General features: G+C 44.7%; 2 protein-coding genes across 2 annotated transcripts in view; one reads left to right on the top strand and one right to left on the bottom strand.

The window, feature by feature from the left end:
• LOC133339366 (interferon alpha-inducible protein 27-like protein 2A) overlaps nucleotides 1–20546 on the bottom strand; it is a 163411-nt gene that overhangs the window by 80692 nt on the left and 62173 nt on the right. The gene's annotated exons all lie outside the window — the stretch shown is intronic.
• LOC133339365 (tumor necrosis factor receptor superfamily member 26-like) lies at nucleotides 4–18833 on the top strand. The gene is made up of 6 exons (XM_061547496.1): nucleotides 4–188; nucleotides 6435–6528; nucleotides 7339–7467; nucleotides 14179–14292; nucleotides 16620–16754; nucleotides 18811–18833. Exons 1-6 carry the CDS (start codon nucleotides 132–134, stop codon nucleotides 18831–18833), a joined length of 552 nt encoding a protein of 183 aa, XP_061403480.1. The 5' UTR covers nucleotides 4–131.

The raw sequence follows: 20546 nt of genomic DNA on the forward strand, positions 1-20546 counted from the left end.
GCGAAGAACACCGCAGAACGTCGAGGCCAGGAAATGACGGTCGCACTTTGCGGACTCGCATTTTGAGCTGGACAAGAGCTGGACAAGGGACGGAGGAGTCTCAGAGTCTGCGGCGTGGAGAGGGGAGCGTCATGACCTCGCGGAGGAACCCGGCGGGGCTCACGATGGGAGTGAAACTCCTGCTCATGGTGAGAACGACCACTCGCATTCTCTCAGTAATGTGTCAGTTAAAGGGGTTACCGCGTCACTGAGGACCTGGGTTCGAATCCAGATTTCAGCCACCTGCGACTACACCGAATCCTCAAGCCCAGTCACCAAAGACTTATATATCAATGTATAGAGATCCATATATTCGCACACAGACAAAAAGATTCACAACAAGATGCTTAGGCTTACACAGATGCGTAAATTCGCACGGAGACTCAAAGACTTACATGGAGACCCATAGATTGACATAAACGCATAGACTGAGAGAAGAGTATACTTATAAAGAGGCAGTCTTATATAGAGACAAATTTAGACTGAGCTGTGACTAAACCAGGCTTGCAACTCACCTACATACATGACCACTCACTTCCACACTTCACCAATCACATATAAACCCCATCACCGGCCAACAACAGAACCACTCTCCTCCACACCCCACCAATCACATTAACTCGCCACCGCAGCATCACTCACCTCCCACAGGGTCCCCAAAATTCCCCCATCGTCACCCCATATAAACTTATAGCACCACTCGCCTAGCAACGCGTTGTACATTGCAACTGAGTGTTGATTGCGTTTCATGAGAAATACATGGCTCCACACAGCCACCTGTGAATGACCCCCAGAGGCGTAGCGAGGGGGGGGGGCAGGGGGGTACACGTGTCCCCGGGCGCCAAGGTAAAGGGGAGCGCCAAAATGAGGCTTACAACGTCACATCAGAACTTATTGAGGCGGGCGCGGCAGCCTGAAACTACTGCACAAATCTACACCTCAACCTAAAAGTTGATATATCCCGCCACACACAGCATACATGTCATGTAATTACATTTTGGTACGCGCGCCTATTAAGAACTTACATGGAAGAACGTCCCAAACAACAAACAGGCGCAGTCTTTCAGCCTTAGTCACTGGCCTGTTTTTTGGTGGCGGAAACTACGAAATGATGATGAACTTGTTGACAGTAACGGGGAAGATGAGATAGAAGAATCTTCTGATAGAGACGCTGAAAATACTCATTATGATGCTGATCCTGCTGTACTAAGGTTTCACGATGTTGGCTACTTAGAATTTGATAAAACGACAAAGCTATCGAAAATATCACAACCTCTTTGCAATGAAATGATTACTCTCGGATCCTTGCCTTTTCAGCAGAGAGTCAATCTATCATCAGTATCCAGATAACGTTCAATTACATCAGCATGGTTTAAACGCCGACTAGCGAACGGAGAGGAAGTGAATGGTTCGTGGCTATTATATTCACCAATCAATAAAGCTGCTTACTGTTTCTGTTGTCTATTATTTACATCATCGAGTTCAAACTCACAAGCTTCGTTTGAGTTAACAAACGGTTTCAACAAGTGGAGAAAGCCAGAAAAACTAAATTCTCATGAAAACAATCCTAGCCACTGCACGGAAGGAAGCCGAACGAAGGATAATTGATGGTACTGGAATTGACGCAGTGGTTCAAGCTCAGATTCATTTGGAAAAACAACGTTGGCGAGATATATTGCAAAGGATACTCACGTGTATTAAGTTTCTGGTTTCACAAAATTTGGCACTACGTGGCCATGAGGAAAATTTGAATGCGGATGAGGATAAAAATGTTGGAAACTTTCTCGCGCTGATCAAACTCGTTGCTCAGTATGACCCATTGTTAGCAAAACACGTTCAGCACGCAGGAGAAAATCCGGGATCAGTTTCTTATTTGTCACCGGAAATCCAGAATGAATTTATCCACATACTTGCGTCGACTGTAAAGAACCAATTGTTAAGTGATATCAGGAAAAACAAGTACTACGGTATCTTACTTGACTCAACTCCTGATCTAGGACATCGGGAACAGCTTTCTCAGGTCATAAGATTTGTGGATGTGGATTTTCAAACTAAAAAAGTAACTATCAAATAATAATTTTTAGGTTATATCTAAATACATGCAAAAGATGCAGCAAGCCTAAAAAGAGTCATTGTCGAGAGACTGAAATCTGACAACATACCTCTAGCCGAATGTTGGGCACAATGTTATGACAATGCTGCTGTGATGACTGGGCATATATCCGGCCTTCAACAACGAATATGTGACAAAAATTACAGAGCACTGTTTGTCAACTGTGACAACCACGGCTTAAACTTAGCAGGAGTACACTCAGCTAAACAGGATCCACTTGTCGTCACATTTTTTGGAACAGTTGAAAGTATATATTTGTTTTTCTCTCGTTCAACAATTCGTTGGGAAGAGTTAAAAAAAGCTGTGCCCATCACAGTAAAGCGGGAGTCTGAAACACGCTGGAGTACACAATCAGAAGCTGTTAAAGCTATCTATGAAGGACTGGATGAACTAGTATGGCTGTTAGACAAATTATCGGAGGACGTAACTATGACGCCTGAAACCAGAAGTGATGCAGACAAGTTACAGGCATGCGTATTACATTTTAACTTCATAGTTTTATTACATTTCTGGAATGTCATTCTTGGAAAAATGTATCGTGTTCAGAAGCGCTTACAGGTTCCTACTATGAATTTCAAGGAAGCAGCAACTGATCTTGAATCTTTGGAGCATGAATTTGTCAAGCTTCGTGATGATTTGAGCCAAGTTGCTGTAGAAAACGCCAAAATAAGATGCACAGCCTGGGGGATCGATGTGGACAAGAATTAGGCGACGTCAGAAGATGCCAGGAGACCTGGCAAGAAATGCAGGACTTTCAGCAGAAGAAGAAATTGTGCGCGTTATGAAGAGCGTATTTTATCGACTTCGACAAGAGATGTCAACACGGTTTTTACGACTAAAAGACCTGAACACGAAATTTGGATTTCTGCTGGACGTCAAAACTCTTCTATCCGACATAGATGTCGATGCAATTCGTCGAAATTGCACAGATTTTGGAAATTTCTATGACACCGACATCAATGGCCACGAATTTTTCACAGAAATTGGAGATTGCAAAATGCTGCTCAGCAACCGGAATGAAGTTCTACCAGAAACTCCTTTGGATCTTCTTGGTTTTATTGTGTTTTATGGAGACGACATATTTCCGAATTTGCGAATTTCATTGCAAATTTTATTAACAATAGCAGTTTAAATTGCAAGCTGTGAGCGGTCGTTCAGCAAATTGAAACTTATTTCGTCGTAATTGCGTGCTTCAATGGGACAAGATCGTCTCAGCTATCTTGCTCTTCTTAGCGTTGAAAGAGAAACATTGGAAAAAACAGATTTTGATTACGTGATTGACCAGTTTGCGACAGTGAAATCAAGAAAAATGTATCTTTTGTAGACTATGTCAACCAGTCTACGACAGTGACTGAGTGAGCCATGTAATATAATTTCTATAAATTTGCTTCTTTAAATACAATGTTTCATTAAAATTTAAATTGTTATTCCTTATTCGATGTAATAGGAAAATGTGATTAAAGGGGGGGGGGGGAGGGCGCCAATTTTATAGTTCGTCCCCGGGCGCAAAATATCCTAGCTACGCCTCTGATGACCCCTGAGTTTCCATTGCACAACAGCAACTTCCTTCATTCATCGGATATAAAAGATAAACTGTTTTGATTATTGTTCAAGACATTTCTGCGTTTGGTAAGTAAGTAAAGTTTTTGTTCAGATTTAAATTAAGCTAATACACACGGACAGCTGACGTTTATCTTGGAGGCGGTCTCCTGAGATGCATTACCTCTTGGCTTGTTCTTCTATTGTATGGCCAGACGGTAACTTAAACATTCAGGTTTAAGTTTGTGCACTTCAGGAAAAGAGATGGGAGTGCAGAGGTAGAAGAGTGGATGGATGGGATTAGACTGTAATAAGGGGTAGGAGAGTGAGTGGAGATTAACAGAGATGAGAGGGGAGAGGTAGGAGAATGCGTGGAAGAGAATAGAGTGAGAGGGGATGGGTAGGAGAGTGCGTGGAGATTAACAGAGTGAGATGAGAGGGGAGAGGTATGCAATCCCTCAGTGAGTCTGAGACTTGACAGAAAGACAGTGGAGAGATTGCAGCACTGGAGTGATGCGACAGCGACGTTCATGCCTATGGGTACGGAGCTTTGCTGTGGCATATCCGAATCACCAGTAATTTGAGACCATAGAAGGATTGAGTCGCAGTAGGCCAAGCAAAGAGCTGCGGCACGGATGAGGGTCTCAGCAGGCAGTGGATCTAGACAATGATGTGCTCAGTGGTCGGCAAAGAATGTAGCTTTTCAGAGCCCAGCAGGCTTGAGTCTCACAGCACACAACAGTGTCTGCGTGATCCATCAACCCTCCTTGGCATGGAAAGACAATAGGTCAATAGACTATACTTCTATGTGGAGTCAGATTATAGTTTTTTTTTTAAGTATAATTGTGTTTACCCATGATGTTCCATGCCAATGCATGCTGAGCGTATACACCTCATTAGTTATCGTGTTGAACAGGACCCCATAGTTTATATGGAGTGCTCTTATTAACAGCATTTATTTTTAGAATTGCTACATTCGTTAAACAAACCAGACTGCTGATGAGAGGCATAAGTTCAAATCCGCTCAGAGTTTTCTTGCCTTAACAAATGCCACTGGATGGAATTTGTCTGCAAAGCCAACTGGCTATTCGTTTGTTCGTTTCTCAATCCTTTTTTCGTGATTAGGGTCGTGGCGGTAGCATGTTGAGTAGGGCAGTCCAGACCTCTCTTCCTGAATTCTCAGGCCAGCCAAGCGACATATTCCCACCAGCGTGTCCTGTGCCAGCCCCGGGGTCTTTGCTCAGTGGGACGTGCTGCCCATTAGAGTTCCAGGGGGAGTCTACCACGGGGAATCCTTGCCAGGTGCCCGAACTACCTCAAGTGGCTCCTCTCAATCCGGAGGAGCAGCGGTTCGACTCTGAAGCTCTCACGGATTACCGAGCTCCTCAACCAATCACGGAGAGGGAGGCCGGCAACCTTTTGGAGAAACCTCATTTCGGCACCTTGTACCGGCGATTTCATCCTATTGGCCATTACTCAAACTTCATGGCCATAGGTGAGGGTGGGAACGTAGATAGACCTGTAAACCGAGAACTGTGTTCGAGAACTCAGCTCCTGCTTCACGACCATGAAATGGTACAGCGCCCACATCACTGCGAACGCCGCATGGATTACGCTGACGCTTGTGTTGTGATCGAAACGTCGTTATATTTGTATTCACTTTGTAAAATTATTTTATTGTTATTATTTTTTCGATCTCCGTGACTTTGCCGAAAAACCATAGAATATGAATTCCTGCAGTCACAAAAGTTTTAAGTCAAAATGTACTGATAACTGTTTGAAAGATTAAAAAACTGATTATCAGTTTGCAACACATATAGAAATGTTCAGAGCACTAACATTTTTACCTTGGTAACTGCCTTGGTATAATCGTTAGCACACTGAACATTCCATATAGGGCTCAATATAAATCTACACCTACAACCTCTCTCCACCCAGCAGTGGTTTGCCGCAGTTAAGTCTATGATCAGCAGGTCTCACGTTATTAATGAGGTGCTGTATGGATCCTTGCTAGGATAACATTATGCAGTGGGGTAAGTTGGGGGTTTGCCTGCCCCTTCCAGGCAAATACCCTCTGGAGCTCCCTGTAGTGGAGGCCCTTCCTCCAGCAGTGGCGTGCACAAGCGTGCAACTTCAAGGGTTTACTTTAACATTTTAACTAAGATGCTAATGCCAACGGTGCAATAACTCTCAGCTCGTCGTGGATCTTTTCAAATCGGTTGCCACAGCTGCCCTGGGACTTCTGGTTCTATTATATTTGAGCCACCACCACAGCTTGGCATCCAGACATCGCGCTCGGTCACCAATTACTCTGGCTGCCGCTAGCATATGCCGAATGTCACAATCACACGGACATTTCCAGCTGCCAGCTTGGGCACAATCAACCATAACGCCAAGTGGATTTGAGTTAGAGGCAGCGTGAGTGGATAACGGTGGGAGTTGTGCAAGGGTGCGAGTGGGCATGTTCCACAGTAGGGTTAGCAGTGGGGTGGCTTTAAGACCGAAAATAATAATGGATAAGCGACATCGTATTTCAAACATTTAAAAGGTTACCCCGAGTGGCAGCTGTCCCTGTAGCTACAAGGTGACTCAAATGGGCATGAGTGTGTCAGTCGGGGCGATGACGTCAGGAGATCTTTAACATCCACAGAGTGAAGCAGACAGCGCATATTTATGGTTCGGTTGGTCTGCCCCCCACCCCGATCTCCGAATCTTTCTTTGTTGTGTGAATCCGCTCCTACAGATATCTTTACTGCACAAGTTGTCTCTTGCCAAGGAGTGTGGTGATGGATTCCACGAATCACAACAAGGCATCTGTTGCAAGTTGTGCCCTGCAGGTAATGCAACACAGAGAGAGCAATCCAGGCTCATAGCACTTCACTGCCCTCGCCATTTGATTGACAGATCTGAATGTCACGAACAATAGTTCCTTGGACCACTTCCCACAGCCTTGCAGATCACACCTGGGAACAACAACCCTACCCCTACTCCTATGTGTAAAAAAAATCGTGGCACCGGGATTCCTGTTTGCTGGCCAGGTTGGCCCTCTACAGATGTACAAAGCAACCATCTTGGCCGTTGCTTTTGCAAGTGGCTCCAACAGATGGTTTAAGTCGTGATAAAAGGAAAAAAAACACTGGAGTGTGTTTCAGTTGAGGCAATATAATAGTATTTAGGACATTTGTTGTTCATGGCTATTCCGAACATGCCATATCTTATAAACAGTCTACAGCAGGTTCATGATCGGGGGTGATGTTGCTGTTATGTGTATTCCCAATTGAGTAATTTGCGGTGTTATTTTACAGCTTGGAAATGCGGACCACAATGTCGGCACACAATAGCCCACTTTTGCGAATTGCATCTCGGAATATTTCACGTCCACTGTGAAGCAGATGGAATGGAGTATCTGCAGTTAACACACCCGCAGTAAGACCTAGGTTGGCCTACCGCAATAGAACTACTCTGCAACAATCGGTGAATACGTGGACGCTGGGCCATGTCAATGCCCCACTGTGCTCCTAACAGGCCCGTGCTTAATATTTGTTGTCTCAGTCCCAAATAATCAACCTCCAGTCGCACGTTTCTCCCAGCTCAGTTTTAAAATGAATTCTCATCTCCTGGCATGCTCACACCACTTTGTCCTCCAGGTACCTACAAGATGTACAGCTGCATACATAATGGGAGTAGAGCGGCATGTGATCTATGCCCTACGGGCAGCTTCATGGACAGAGACAATTGGGAAGAGAAGTGCACACAGTGCAAAAGCTGTGGACCAGGTAAATCATTGCACATCAAATAGGCTGTATGTATGTTGAAATTTTTTCACACCGTACGTAGCCAAACGTGCTAATCGAAGGTTGCTGCCGTATCTGCATTGTGTTTGAGATACGTGTTTGTATGAATCATGGGTTTAAAGTAGGGTTGTTCAAATAATGTGTATTTCCTTACTGGTAACCACATTGAACAAACCAACGTCTGGTGAGTGTGACAGAGTTAAACGGGTTCTAATTAAACACCCTAGAGCTCCCTCTAGTGGAGACCCTTTGGCAAGGCTGCACTTTAGCATTTTACCCTTTAACCTTAACTGAGAAACAAAACCGCGCCATGCAGGAACTTAACGAGACTGTCGAATGTGTAGCCGCTATAAGAGGGCTGCCCTTGGCCAATCATAGTGGCACATGTTGTGCCGTTTGTTCATTCGTGCACACCGAGTCAATGTAAGCTCTCAGTTATAGTTCATTACCGTTAACATTTACAACGTTCATTGTTAACGTTGCGACTAGTAATGCTCTTAGTGTTAAGTTCACCTCATACGCTTCATTGTTATGAAAATGTGATGAAGTTAATGCTGTCTGTGCTGCGTTGACTAATAGTTTACTGAACTGTACTATTTGCGGGAATGTTCTAATTAATTAACAGTTAATCGTATAGTGTAGGTTGTTTATAACGGTTATTGTAAGGGTAATGTAATTTTTGTAATATTACTATTGACACAGTAATTGTTTTTACTATATTTACTGTATAAATGACCTCCTCTATTCTGACTGGGATGCGGTAAGCAACATCCCAGTTTTTAAAACTGCTTGGACATATTTTTCAGAATCAATTCCTCTAAAGTTTTTATCAACATGCCTCCTGAACAAAAGTTCTAAATAGAAGGTGATCGTCCACCGTGGTTTGATTCGAACATTTCTAAATTAACGAAAACGAAAGATAAAGCCTGAAATAATGCAAGAACATCAAATAACCTCACCGATTGTACCTATAGAACATTAAAAAAGAGATGCACTTGCCAAGTAATGAACCCTACATTTTCTAACGACCATGCAACTATTCTAAATTCACAAAAAACAAGACTCTTCTGGGAGTGCAGGATACAGCCAAATTTGATAATTTCATTTTGAACTTTGATCCTTACTCGCCAATTTTAATGTGCAATGTTGTTGAGGGACTGTGCATTGTTGTGTTGGTGTGGTATGATACTGTCGTTGTTTTGCGGCCTTGCCCAAGGTTGCATCTAGAGTAAAAAAAAATCGGCATGAATTGAAAAATGTTTGCAAATTGTACTGATTATACATTCTTTAATTAGTTTTTTTTTGTTTCAGTGATTTGCATGCCTATCGTTTTTTGCAGTTTTTATTGCTGTAACTTTCTGATCAATCACTACGGGAAATCTGTGGAAAAAAATATTTAAAGCTCATTGGATTCCTCCAGTCTAAATTAAAATTCTGATACGTTCCTGAACTTTTAATTTACAGTCGATAATAGAAATAACTACCGATTGTTATTTCACAACAGTAACTTAAAGATGAACCAAACGAGAACTTGACCAGATATTCGGGGTTTTTCCAAAATTAATTTTATATCCAACTAGCGGGAAGTACCCGGCGTTGCCCTGGCGAAAAAGACAGACACACACATCGACTTACGCACACTTACAGACATTGACCCACACACACAAAGACATCGACTTACACACGCACATATGTACTCACACACACAGACATCGACTTCAGATACACACACATGGAGTTACACTCACATATCGACGTACACACATACAGAGACTTACACAGACATCGACTCACACATATACATAGACTCACAGACACATCGACCTACACACAATTATGGACTTACACACACACACATCGACTAAGACATACACATGAACCCACGTACACACATGGACCGACGCACGCACATCGACTTACACACACACACATCGACTCACACTCATATACATAGACTCACACACGCAACGCCCTACAGACACACACATATGGATTGACACACACAGACTCTACTTTAGATACACACCTCATGAAGTTACACACACACATGGACTCACACACACACATCGACGTACACACACACATCGACTGACACACATGGATTTACACACACACATTGACTCACACACACATGGACTTTCATACACACACATCGACTCACACACATACATCCACTCACACACACACATCGACGTACACACACACATATCGACTAAGACACACACACATGGACTGACACACACACATGGAGCCACGCACACATATCAACTAACACACACACATCGACTTACACACATATTGACTCAAACACACACATCGACTCTCACACACATCGACTCACACACACACATCGACGCAGACACGTACATGGACTCACACACACACATGGACTTAGACACACACATTATAATTTAAAAAAATACCAATCTAATTGTGAAATATTAGTTGTCTACACACACACCACGCACACACATTGATTAACACACACACACATCGACTGACACACACACATATCGACTCACGCACACACACATCGACTCGCGAACACACACACATCGCCTTATACACACACACGGATGTACACACACACAAATTGTCGCAGACATGCACATGGACTCACACGCACACAAGGACACAAGCACACACACATAAGAATAAAAATAATAGGCAAGTAAATAGTGAAATATGAGTTGTCTGCACGCAAACATAATTGTTTGTATAAATGCAAGGTGATTATTAAAAAAATATTTTGAATGTATGTAAGTTTAGCGAAAGTAGCAAAAAAAATAAACATTTGTCTGCTCACAAACAATATTATTTAAGTATTTGCAAGGTGATTATTTTAATATTAGGTTTCCATGTACGTGAGTTTAGCGAAAGCAGCAAGAAAATAGTACTTACTTAACATTGCCGCGGTGAGGCCTAGTCCCGTGCAGAGCCCCCGGCCTTGCCTAGATTGCCCAGCCGGCCGAGGTGGCACCTTGGCAGGCTGGGCCACTCCCGCCGCCCACACTACAATAATACTGTCTAAGCTCTACAATATTAATATCTACAGACACACATAGACTTCCACAAAAACATAGATGGACTCACATACGCTCATAGAGCCATACACACATGGACTGACACACACACGTGAACTTACGCACACACACACAAACATGTACGTACAGACACACACCCATGGACTCACACGCATACATGGACCAACACACACAGAAAGAAATGGACTTACACTGACTCACATCGAGCGACGCACACACAGTGACTAACGCACACGCACACCAACTTACACAAACACACAGACATATCGACTCACACATACAAAAACATCGACTCTGACACACAGACACATGGACTCACACACACACACACATTGACTCACACACACAGACACATTGACTTACACACACACATCGCCGCAGCCAGCACATCGACCCACACGCACACATGGACTTAGAAACAGGCATTATTATTGTGAAAAGTAACTTAATTTAAAAATAGTAGTTGTCTACACACGCACACCACGCACATACATTGACTAACATACACACATCGACATACGCACACACACATCTACGGTATACACTATCACTACAGCAGTGCATACCGACTGTGGTTAAACCTGCTTTCACTACAGCAGTGCACACGGACTGTGGTGGTTCGTGGTATCACTACAGTAATGCCTAGTGACTGTGGTGTAACCTGCTATCACAAAGGCAGTGCATACTGACAGTGGTGATACCTGGTATCACAAGAGCAGCGCATACTGACTGTGGTGGTACGTGCTTTCACTACAGCAGTGCATAGTGAATGTGGTGGTACCTGCTATTAATACAGCAGTGCATACTGACAGTGGTGGTAGCTGTTATGATAACAGCAGTGCATACTGTGGTGGTACATGGTTTAACAACAGCAGTGCATACTGAACGTGCTGGTACCTGCTATGATTACAGCAGTGCATATTGACTGTGGTGGTAGCTGGTATTACAGCAGTGCATACAGTGGTGGTACCTGTAGTACTAATCACATTCCTGCATTTTCCATAAATATGCTAAATTCCTCTTGATATGCAAATTCCTTTGTCAAGGCGCCCAGCTTATATATATGCTCCAAGCTCGTGTGCTGTTTCATTCAGACACTGTCGCCTCGACAGACCTGGTTTTCACCTGAGGACGGCTGCTTGCGTTGTGGCCGAAACGTCGTGAGAATTATTTTACTTATATTTTATTTTTATTATTTTATTACTTCCCTTCTACGTGACTTTACCGAAAGAACCAAGAAGATGGTGGTACCTGCTTTAGCTACTGCAGTGCATACGAACTTTGGTACCTGCTTTAACGACAGCGGTGCATAGTGACTGTGGTGGTCCCTGCTATGATTACAGCAGTGCATACTGTGGTGGTACCTGCTTTCACTACAGCAGTGCATACTGTGGTGGTGGTACCTGCTTTCACTACAGCAGTGCATACTGTGGTGGTACCTGCTATGATTAAAACAGGGCAAGCGACAGTGGTGGTACATGCTATTATGACAGCAGTGCATAGTGACTGTGGTGGTATCTGCTAGCACTACAGTAGTACATGCTGACCGCAACGGCGGTGGTTCACAGCCAGAACCATCGACACATCGAGGCCAGGGGAGCATAGGAGGTCATGCCAGCGAGACCCCAGCCCGCCAATGCAGAGGCACCCAACAGGGCAATGCAACTCAGAGAGTCGGAGGTCACAGCTAGACGGCAGGGAAGAATGGAAGCACCACAGCAAGTTACGACTTTGCTTGGTTAATAATGTCCTTCCAATGATTGCTCAGCTTAGACCCATCTTCTCGGTTGAAATTGTCTCTGTGTTTATATATCTGGATGGCTTCATGGACAAATCTTTGATGGTAGCCCAAAGGTTTGCAGAGTACCTTTTGTCTCGGAAAAAAACAATATCGTGCGAGCCCACTGCTTTATAACAATGATCCACCACTGCAACGGTATTGGTTCTGCCGTGTTTTAAATCTGCCTCGTGTTCGCGAACACAGTCCGAGACATGTCGTTTCGTTTCAGCCAATGTAACTGCTGCCGCAGACACAACTTTTTGTAGACACCAGGGTATTACATGTCAGGAATGACATCCTTCACAGATGGGGTTAAATCACGGTTTTTGTGTACTGTATTGAATTGGACCTGGATCTTGTGTTTGTTTAAGATTTGGGAAATTATTTGGTAACACCTGCTATGTATGGCAAGGTGATGGTTTTGATTTGGTAATCAGATGGTTGTCTCCCCATGTTTGCGGATACAGCTTTGCAGATTGTGCAGTTTGAGTATCCATTCATCTTGAGGGCTTGGTGTACGTGCTCCAGTTCACTGGCTAGGTGGCGCTGGTCGGAGATGCAGTGGGCCCTATGGTGTAGTGTTAAGTTGAGGGAGTTCTTCTGGGCTGGATAGTGGTGGGAGTCAGGCTTTAAATAGGAATCCGTGTGGGTAGCTTTCCTGTAGACGGAATGTCCCAACGAGCCATCAGGCCTCTTCTCCATCAAAACATCCATGCTGAATTTGATGGATGGGTGTATGGAATTGATGTGGTTGAAAAACTGGTTCAGTGTTGGCTGGCCATGTGGCCAGATGACCATCTACGTATCTCTTCAGATGACCATTTACGTATCTCTTCCACAAGGAAGGACGTGGGGTGGCTGTCAGGATGGCATCTGTTTCAAATTTCTCCATGAAAACATTCGTTACCACTGGTGATAGGGATAACCCATAGGGGTACCTTCATTTTGTTTGTAGAATGTACCATTCCAGATGAAGTAAGTGTTTGTATGGCAGTGCCTCACCAAAGTTGGTACATCAGGATTCAGTCCCTGTTGGACCAAATCTTCAATGATTTCTATGGTGTCAGGTACAGGTACCTTGGTGAACATAGAGACTACATCAAATCTGACAAGCAAATCATCTGGAGACAGTGAAATGTCCTTGATCAGAGAAACCAAGTGAGCTGTATTACGTACTGCTGAGGTGGTACTTCACGTGAATGGAAGCAGGGTCTCAGACAGAAATCGGGCCAGTTTGTAGGTAGGTGAGTTGATGGTAAAAACGATAGGATGGAGTGGAGTACCTTCTTCATGGTTTTATGGAAGACCATAAAATTTGGGTTGTCCAGCAGCCGATGGTTTTAGACAGAGCTGCTTGTTCGTTTCGATTAGAGAAGTCGAATTAGTGATGATATTTTTGTTTTTTGTAGCCAGGCGGATGGTAGGATCTTTGTTGATTTTAGTATAACTGCCATCATTAAGAACGTCCTGGATATTGTTGTAGTATGTGGATTTATCCATGATGACCGTGGCATTGCCGTTGTCGGCTGACAGAATGACAATGTCATCTCTATTTTTCTATTTAAGAAGGTTCAGAGCGCTCGTCCCTGCAGATGTTACTAATGGGTTTCTTAGCATTTTTGAGGATGGCGGCGACTTATTTGAAGTAGACTATGAATCGTATAGAAATTTACTTAATAGCGTTCGCCTCTCCTTACACATCCATCGTTTTCTAACCATGACACTATGGTAGCGCCATTCGTTTCCCAGTAAATAAATAGAGAAGAACATGATATGCCTATTGCCTTTTGTGAATCTGTTACCAATATTGAAAACGACACGATTTAACAACCATAGCTAGGACTGATTCTCCTCTGCTTCTCATTGCAGATGAGGAGGTGGCTCTCGCCTGCTCTGTGGCCCAGGACACGGTGTGTCAGTGCATGAAGGGGCTCAAGAGAGACGCCGACTCGGGAGTTTGTCTGAATGAAAAGACCCACACAGGTGAGCTAACCAGCCACTCAAGCTGGTGCCATCTGCTTGCAGTAGATACTTTGATTTGTCAGCCTACGGTGGAAGCAACAACAACAACCTAGTAACCCAACAGCAGATGGATCACTGCAGTTAAACTGAAGGCAGGATCCCAAAATCGTGTTTAAATGCAGAGATCATAAATGGTGCTGTAGTAAGGATATTTCTAGCGCTGTAGGGTGAACTCCAAAACAGATTTCGGTTGTCCACGTTAAATTTGGAACTCACAGGCTCGCGACAGAAACATCATCATCTTTATCAGATAAAAGATTGTAAATGTTTGATCAACATCATAAAATAATGTAAATGTTGTGGCTTGGCTCTCCAACACACCTGTGTGCTGTTCTAGTAAATCATAAGAGTGTTCTGTTTAAGTGACAACCCTTAGTAATTGGCTGTGTCGGGTGGTGGCAGGTTTAACGACACATTTATATACTAATGCAAACTAACCCAACAAACCTGTATTATGGATCATCATACCGTTCATCATTAGCTTTACATAGCGTTAAAATGCAAATTGCATCCTACAATCACATTTATATATTGACGCACTCTATACTCCGCTATCTTTCTCCTGCTTCCCTCACACATCCACCCTCTTCCCTGCCCCCAGCAGGGGATCAACCAACACTGCTGGGGAGGACGAGATGAGGAGGGAAAGGTCCCAGACATCTCCACCCCGACTCTTATGTTCTTCATCCCTTGAGCACCAACCAACCAACTCTCCATGTTGTTCCGCACACTCCCTTATATCTACCTCCTCATTAGGGATCCTCACTTACCCCAATTAAGCTGGTGCCTCTCCGGCGCCTCCAGCATGTGCTCTCTCTCTTATCGTCTCCATCTCCCGCCTCTCCGGTGTCTACCCCGTGTTCCAACGCTTGCACCTGCTCATCCCCAGATGCACCCGCACAATTAATGCTTCTCTCCCTAATTGCTGCCGCATTTCCGGCGCCAATCCATTTCTCCCCGCTTACACCTGTGTGACCTCAGTTGCACCCTCTCTTTGCTAACCCCGCGTGTTACGCCACTACACATGTGTAGTGAGTCACTCAAAGACACTAGTAGCAGGAGGCACTCTATTTATTATAGCCTTCACAGGCACAAGGAGTAACTTCTTTATAGTCAGGACAGCTAACAGGCTGCCTGGCTAACAACGCCGAGGAGGTGAAGACGGTGACGAAGACTCAAGCAGCACGACGGGTTCCACTCCAAACAACAGCCCCGAACCTTTTGCTTGGAGTCCCCTTTTATCCAACCAGCATGGCCTCGCTCCTCCTTCGGCCACGTCCCCCTTCTTGAACCTAGTAGTAGGTTCCCGTGCTTTACCTTATGTGCTCCCTCTATCACCTTTGCCCACATCCCTTTCTCAAGCTTATCACGTGACCTGCTGGCAGACAGGGCTGCTGCAACTGCAGATCCCCTTCTCTGCCAGCAACCAGCGCTTTGCGCCATAGTGACCCATTCCATGTCACTAAACATGTGTTATGACAACTTGACACACTTCTCTTGAGATGGCACTTCATTGAAGACACTTCACTTGACATCAGGGGGAGACACCACTGCAATTGCCCCGAGTCTTTTGGGCATCTCCCTTATATACCAACCGAGGCTATGCCCCCCTTCTCAATCATTCTTGCTGACTCTGGACGCTCGCTCCACCAGCAGACTCCACCGTCCTCTTCCGTCACCTAACCGCGCCCCCTTCTCGATCATTCCCATATCCACCAGTGACTTTCGCACTCACAACCAATACCCCTGTCATTACCTCCTGTGACCACTAGTGCTCACAGCGCATGTAGGCTCTATCGTTATTACACATGTGACGTCCATGAAAACGTAATGGATTTCCCCATAGAGTGCAATGTATCACAAAGATCTGATCAGCAGGTGCGGAGAAAACATGCATTTATATTTTTTTGGCTACAATTAATGTCCACACGATTATCCACTTCGTTGAGCTATCATTTGTGATTTGAAGCTTTCATGACTGCAGAAATCCATACTCTTTGATTATTTCGGTAAAATCACGGGGCTTTACCGGATCAAATAAAAATAAACTGTTTCGTTTTAGTGTTTTATGTATTTTTTTACCTTTCCTAGACTTTGTACTTTAATTGTTTATTGGCATTTTTTGTCGTTGTAACTCTCTGACCTGTCCCAAAGACGACATCTATAAAAAAAAAAGAGCTTAATAGCTCAATGTATGTCTCTAGGATAAATAAAAAATGCTGATTCTGAGATGAAACTCTCTGAACGTTCTGGCTTTTGACAGCTTGTTGTTTCTCCTCTTTTATAAGACGACGCTGCAGCCACATCAGCCATCGTATTGGCATGTCTCCTTACCCTGATACTCGTCGTATTTACTGTCATCCTGCTGTTCCGTATGAGAAAACCCAGATGGTCGACTTTAAAACTCAAGTTTAACCCTTCTGGTAAGTGTTAACGTTCAATGGTCAAACGATATAATCATGCGTCCATTCATTTATATTCTTCTGCAACCATTGGGGCCAAAGACTTCTTGCATTTCTCAGATTCGTGCTCTCTCACGCATACAGACACTTGGTTTAAAACCACCAAAATGTAGATTGTACAGTTGGAAAGGGCACATGATCGACTCCAGTAATATTGGTGAGGAATTTGATCTATTATATAAAGAGGTTCAGGAACGCAGTAACGAAAGTACTTACAGCAACGGGAGCAGATTGTGGCTATGACAGCTGCCCTGCCATGACTAAGAAGTCAGAACTTGGGAAGGGCTATTCCCGGCTTTATAAACCATTGTGGTCCTGATCTTGGCGCTAAATGACTGGAGACGCTTGCGAAAACATAGAGATATAGCATCCTCACTGTCCGACAAAAAATCCTATATGGGGCAGCTCATCAAGACATGGCAAGAAGGTACCTTGATGACATTTACCAACTTCGCGTTCTTCTCGGCCTCTTAGCCCTGACCAGTGTATTCGCTTTAATACGTAGGAGGCTTTTGCGACCCATACCATACATATTACCGGTTTTATTTGGGTTAGATCGGCTAAATAAATAAATGTGTCGTTAAACCCGCCACCTTCCGACACAGCCAATTAGAGCACTCAAGTGTTGTCATCACATATACCCCTTTATTTAAAGAACAAAACAGGAGGATTTCTCCACAAATTTGGCTGTCCACCTGATGAGGCTGGTTGTAATTGCTGGCAAAACGTCGTACTCAGATTGTACATATTGTGGCCTTGCTCTCCAACACACTGATGCTGCTGTACTAGTAACGAATTGGCCACGTTCTGTTTACGTGACAAACCTTACGAATTGGCTGTGTCGGGTGGTGGCGGGTTTAACGACACATTTATATATTTACGCGATCTAACCCATTCATAATAAAATTTTCTGGGTTACATCGCTTAAATATATAAATGTGTCATTTAAACCCACCACCACCCGACACAGCCAATTAGTAAGGTTTCGTGTCACGTAAATATAACATGCCAATTCCTTCCTAGTGTAATGCGAACAAGGACAGGTTGGGTGCTGCCTCCGCGTCACTCACACGGGCCGGAGTATTGGGGGCGGAGCCCGAGTCGACGGGACGTGTAGGGAGGAGCCACTGCTCACCTCGGCTCCAATGGGAGTCGGGGTGAGCGGGGGTGGAGACAGGGGCAGTATGGGAAGGAGGAGTCAGGGTCACGTGAGAAGGAGGATTTAGGGTGAGAGCCGGAAGCGATCTGGGAGTCGAGAGAGAGTGGAAATAGGGGGAGGCCACGCTGGGCAGTGGCGAAAGAGTGGCGCCATTTGCCACGTGGTAGGAGGCCACGGCACCATCGGCTAGCGGTGTACGTGGGCAGAGAAGAGCTAGTGGAGTATGAGGAGTTAGCCTGGAGTGAGGAGCTAGCAGGGAGTGGAGAGCCAGCAGTGTGGAAGGAGCACGATGAGCTGGAAGGAGCTGGCAGAGTGTACGGGGCCCAAGGAGCAGCGGTGTGGCTGCAGTGTGTGCAAGGGGCACACGGAGCGGGCGCGTGGTGAATAAGAGAAGAGGCGCAGGTGGGTGAGACAAGAACCCACATAAAGGACAACGGAGACCTAGACTGCCTGAGAGAGTCTTTTATTACACTAGTACAGGACTAGTGTATAGTATAGTGTAGCAGTACAGCGCACCGATGTGTTGGAGAGCAGAGCCACAACATTTATAATCTGAGTACAACGTTTCGTCAGTAATTACAACCAGCTTCATCAGGCGATATTGTGTATTTGCCTTCAACACGGTATGGTGGGAAACTGCAGCTACACTTTATTTTTTGTTATTAAAAAATGCGCATCATCTGAATAGGCCTCTCACTCTAAGCCCCCCATGACCTGATATTTTCTATCGCTGTTATTTTAATGGGTGCCAATTATTGAAATTTGTGCGTTGCTCTGCCACCAGAACGGACATTATGCCACCATATCCACAATCGAATAAATCAGTCGTAACATAATTGTGTTCTGTTTATTTCACAGGCGTCACCAATGCAAAGGGATGATGTTGAAATGGAAATTGTTGATCTGCGAGATGGAGTTCAGGTAAACATGACGCAGCATGCTTGTACATTCACCCCACTCTTCTTCATTATTCAGCGAATAGGCTTGCTCACAAGTACGCTGCTTGGGGCCTTCGGACTTCAACAATAATCGATGAAGGCTCAGCTATGGTACTTATATGCTATAGTGAATATAAATGACTGTAAGTAAGAAATGAACAATACCATTCAGGAGCATTGATTTGTTTAAAAACAACGCATTGACTTTACAAAATCTCTTTATACAGCACATTATCCGTGTGTTTTCCATCTTTGTCTTGATGCAAAGCTTTCTGAGTCAGAATCTTGATGGCTCGTTGCGGTAAGCGTCACTCCTCTGCCCTCCACTGTTATTGGAGGACGACTGCCTCCTACTGCACAGTTGCGTCCTTCACGAACCTGCTTCACTGCTGCTACCGGTCATTGGCAAGTCTACTGAGCTCCATAGCATTCTGTACCACATCAGCTCCATTTCTTTTGTAGGCCTGTGCCATGCCCGTTTAGCTCTCTCTATGTGGCTAAACAGAAGCTGCTTGGGCATGCGGTGTGCTAGGCATGCGCGCTACATGACCCAGCCAACACAGCCTTGCCTGCTCGAATAGCTCACCAATGGGACTTTGCCCAAATCTTTAAAAGGTTTTATGTGCTTGTCACGAAATCCAGCTTGGTTAAACCCACAATGGATCATAGACAGGCCAGCTGGAATGTTCCATTAAAGGGGTCCACTTTCACAATGATAGAGTAGCAAGGGCATGAGTGGGGCCCAGAAGACGCAACGCTTTTTGTGGAGTGACAAGCCAGCTAGGTTCCACAGAGCAGTTGATGAAAATATTCCACCCAACAGATTCGAAGTTAAAACACTGCTGTCAAACCGGAGCTGGTAATTAGCACACTTTCCAAGTATGGAAACCTTTCACTTTTTCCACAACTGCCCCATCACCAATGGGGAGTTGAGAGTGAGAGGTGTCTGATTGCACAACATACTCAGGCAGGTGCTTAGTTTTGGTGGAGTTGATGGTAAGGCCCCCCATCTTCGCAGCAACCTCCAGATTCAGCAACAGATCCTCCAACTCCTCTAGGAGTGAGCATCTATCACCAGAGCATCAGCATACGTGACATGGTTGATCAATAGGAAGCCATCCCTTGACCACACATAGAGAGGCAATGTAGGGATGATCCTGCTGGGGCTGCAGCGCCTCAAATATCGGAATAAGTAGTCAACCCCTGTGAGTGGCTGGCTCTGGTGCCATTTGTTGAGGAAGTCCAAAAAGGTGATCCAGAGTCTGAGACCAGGAAAGGGACTGGAAAGGATCTTCAACGCAAACTGCTGAGGGAGGGTGGCGTTTGGGTGCAGACTGCTCTATATGATATCATTAGAACAGCCTGGGCTACTGTACGGATTCCTCAGGATTTCAAGGATGCCCTGGTGGTCCCCCTTTTGAAGAAGGGGGGGTCATACATTGTGCTGGGAAAGGTTTTGGCACGGATAATTCAACATCGCCTTGCCAGGCACGCTGAGGAGAGGCTTGCGGAGTCCCAATGCGGTTTCAGGCCAGGGCGGTCCTGCACAGTCGTAATAGTCTCTGTCTGTCTGCTATAGCAAACGCGTAGATAATTTCCACAAAACCTACATCTTCGCTTTATTAACCTGGCCAAGGCCTATGATACCATCAACAA

The sequence above is a fragment of the Lethenteron reissneri genome, unplaced genomic scaffold (assembly GCF_015708825.2).
Source record: "Lethenteron reissneri isolate LAM-NWPU_2019-01 unplaced genomic scaffold, ASM1570882v1 scaffold_1848, whole genome shotgun sequence".
In the NCBI taxonomy this organism is placed as follows: domain Eukaryota; kingdom Metazoa; phylum Chordata; class Hyperoartia; order Petromyzontiformes; family Petromyzontidae; genus Lethenteron; species Lethenteron reissneri.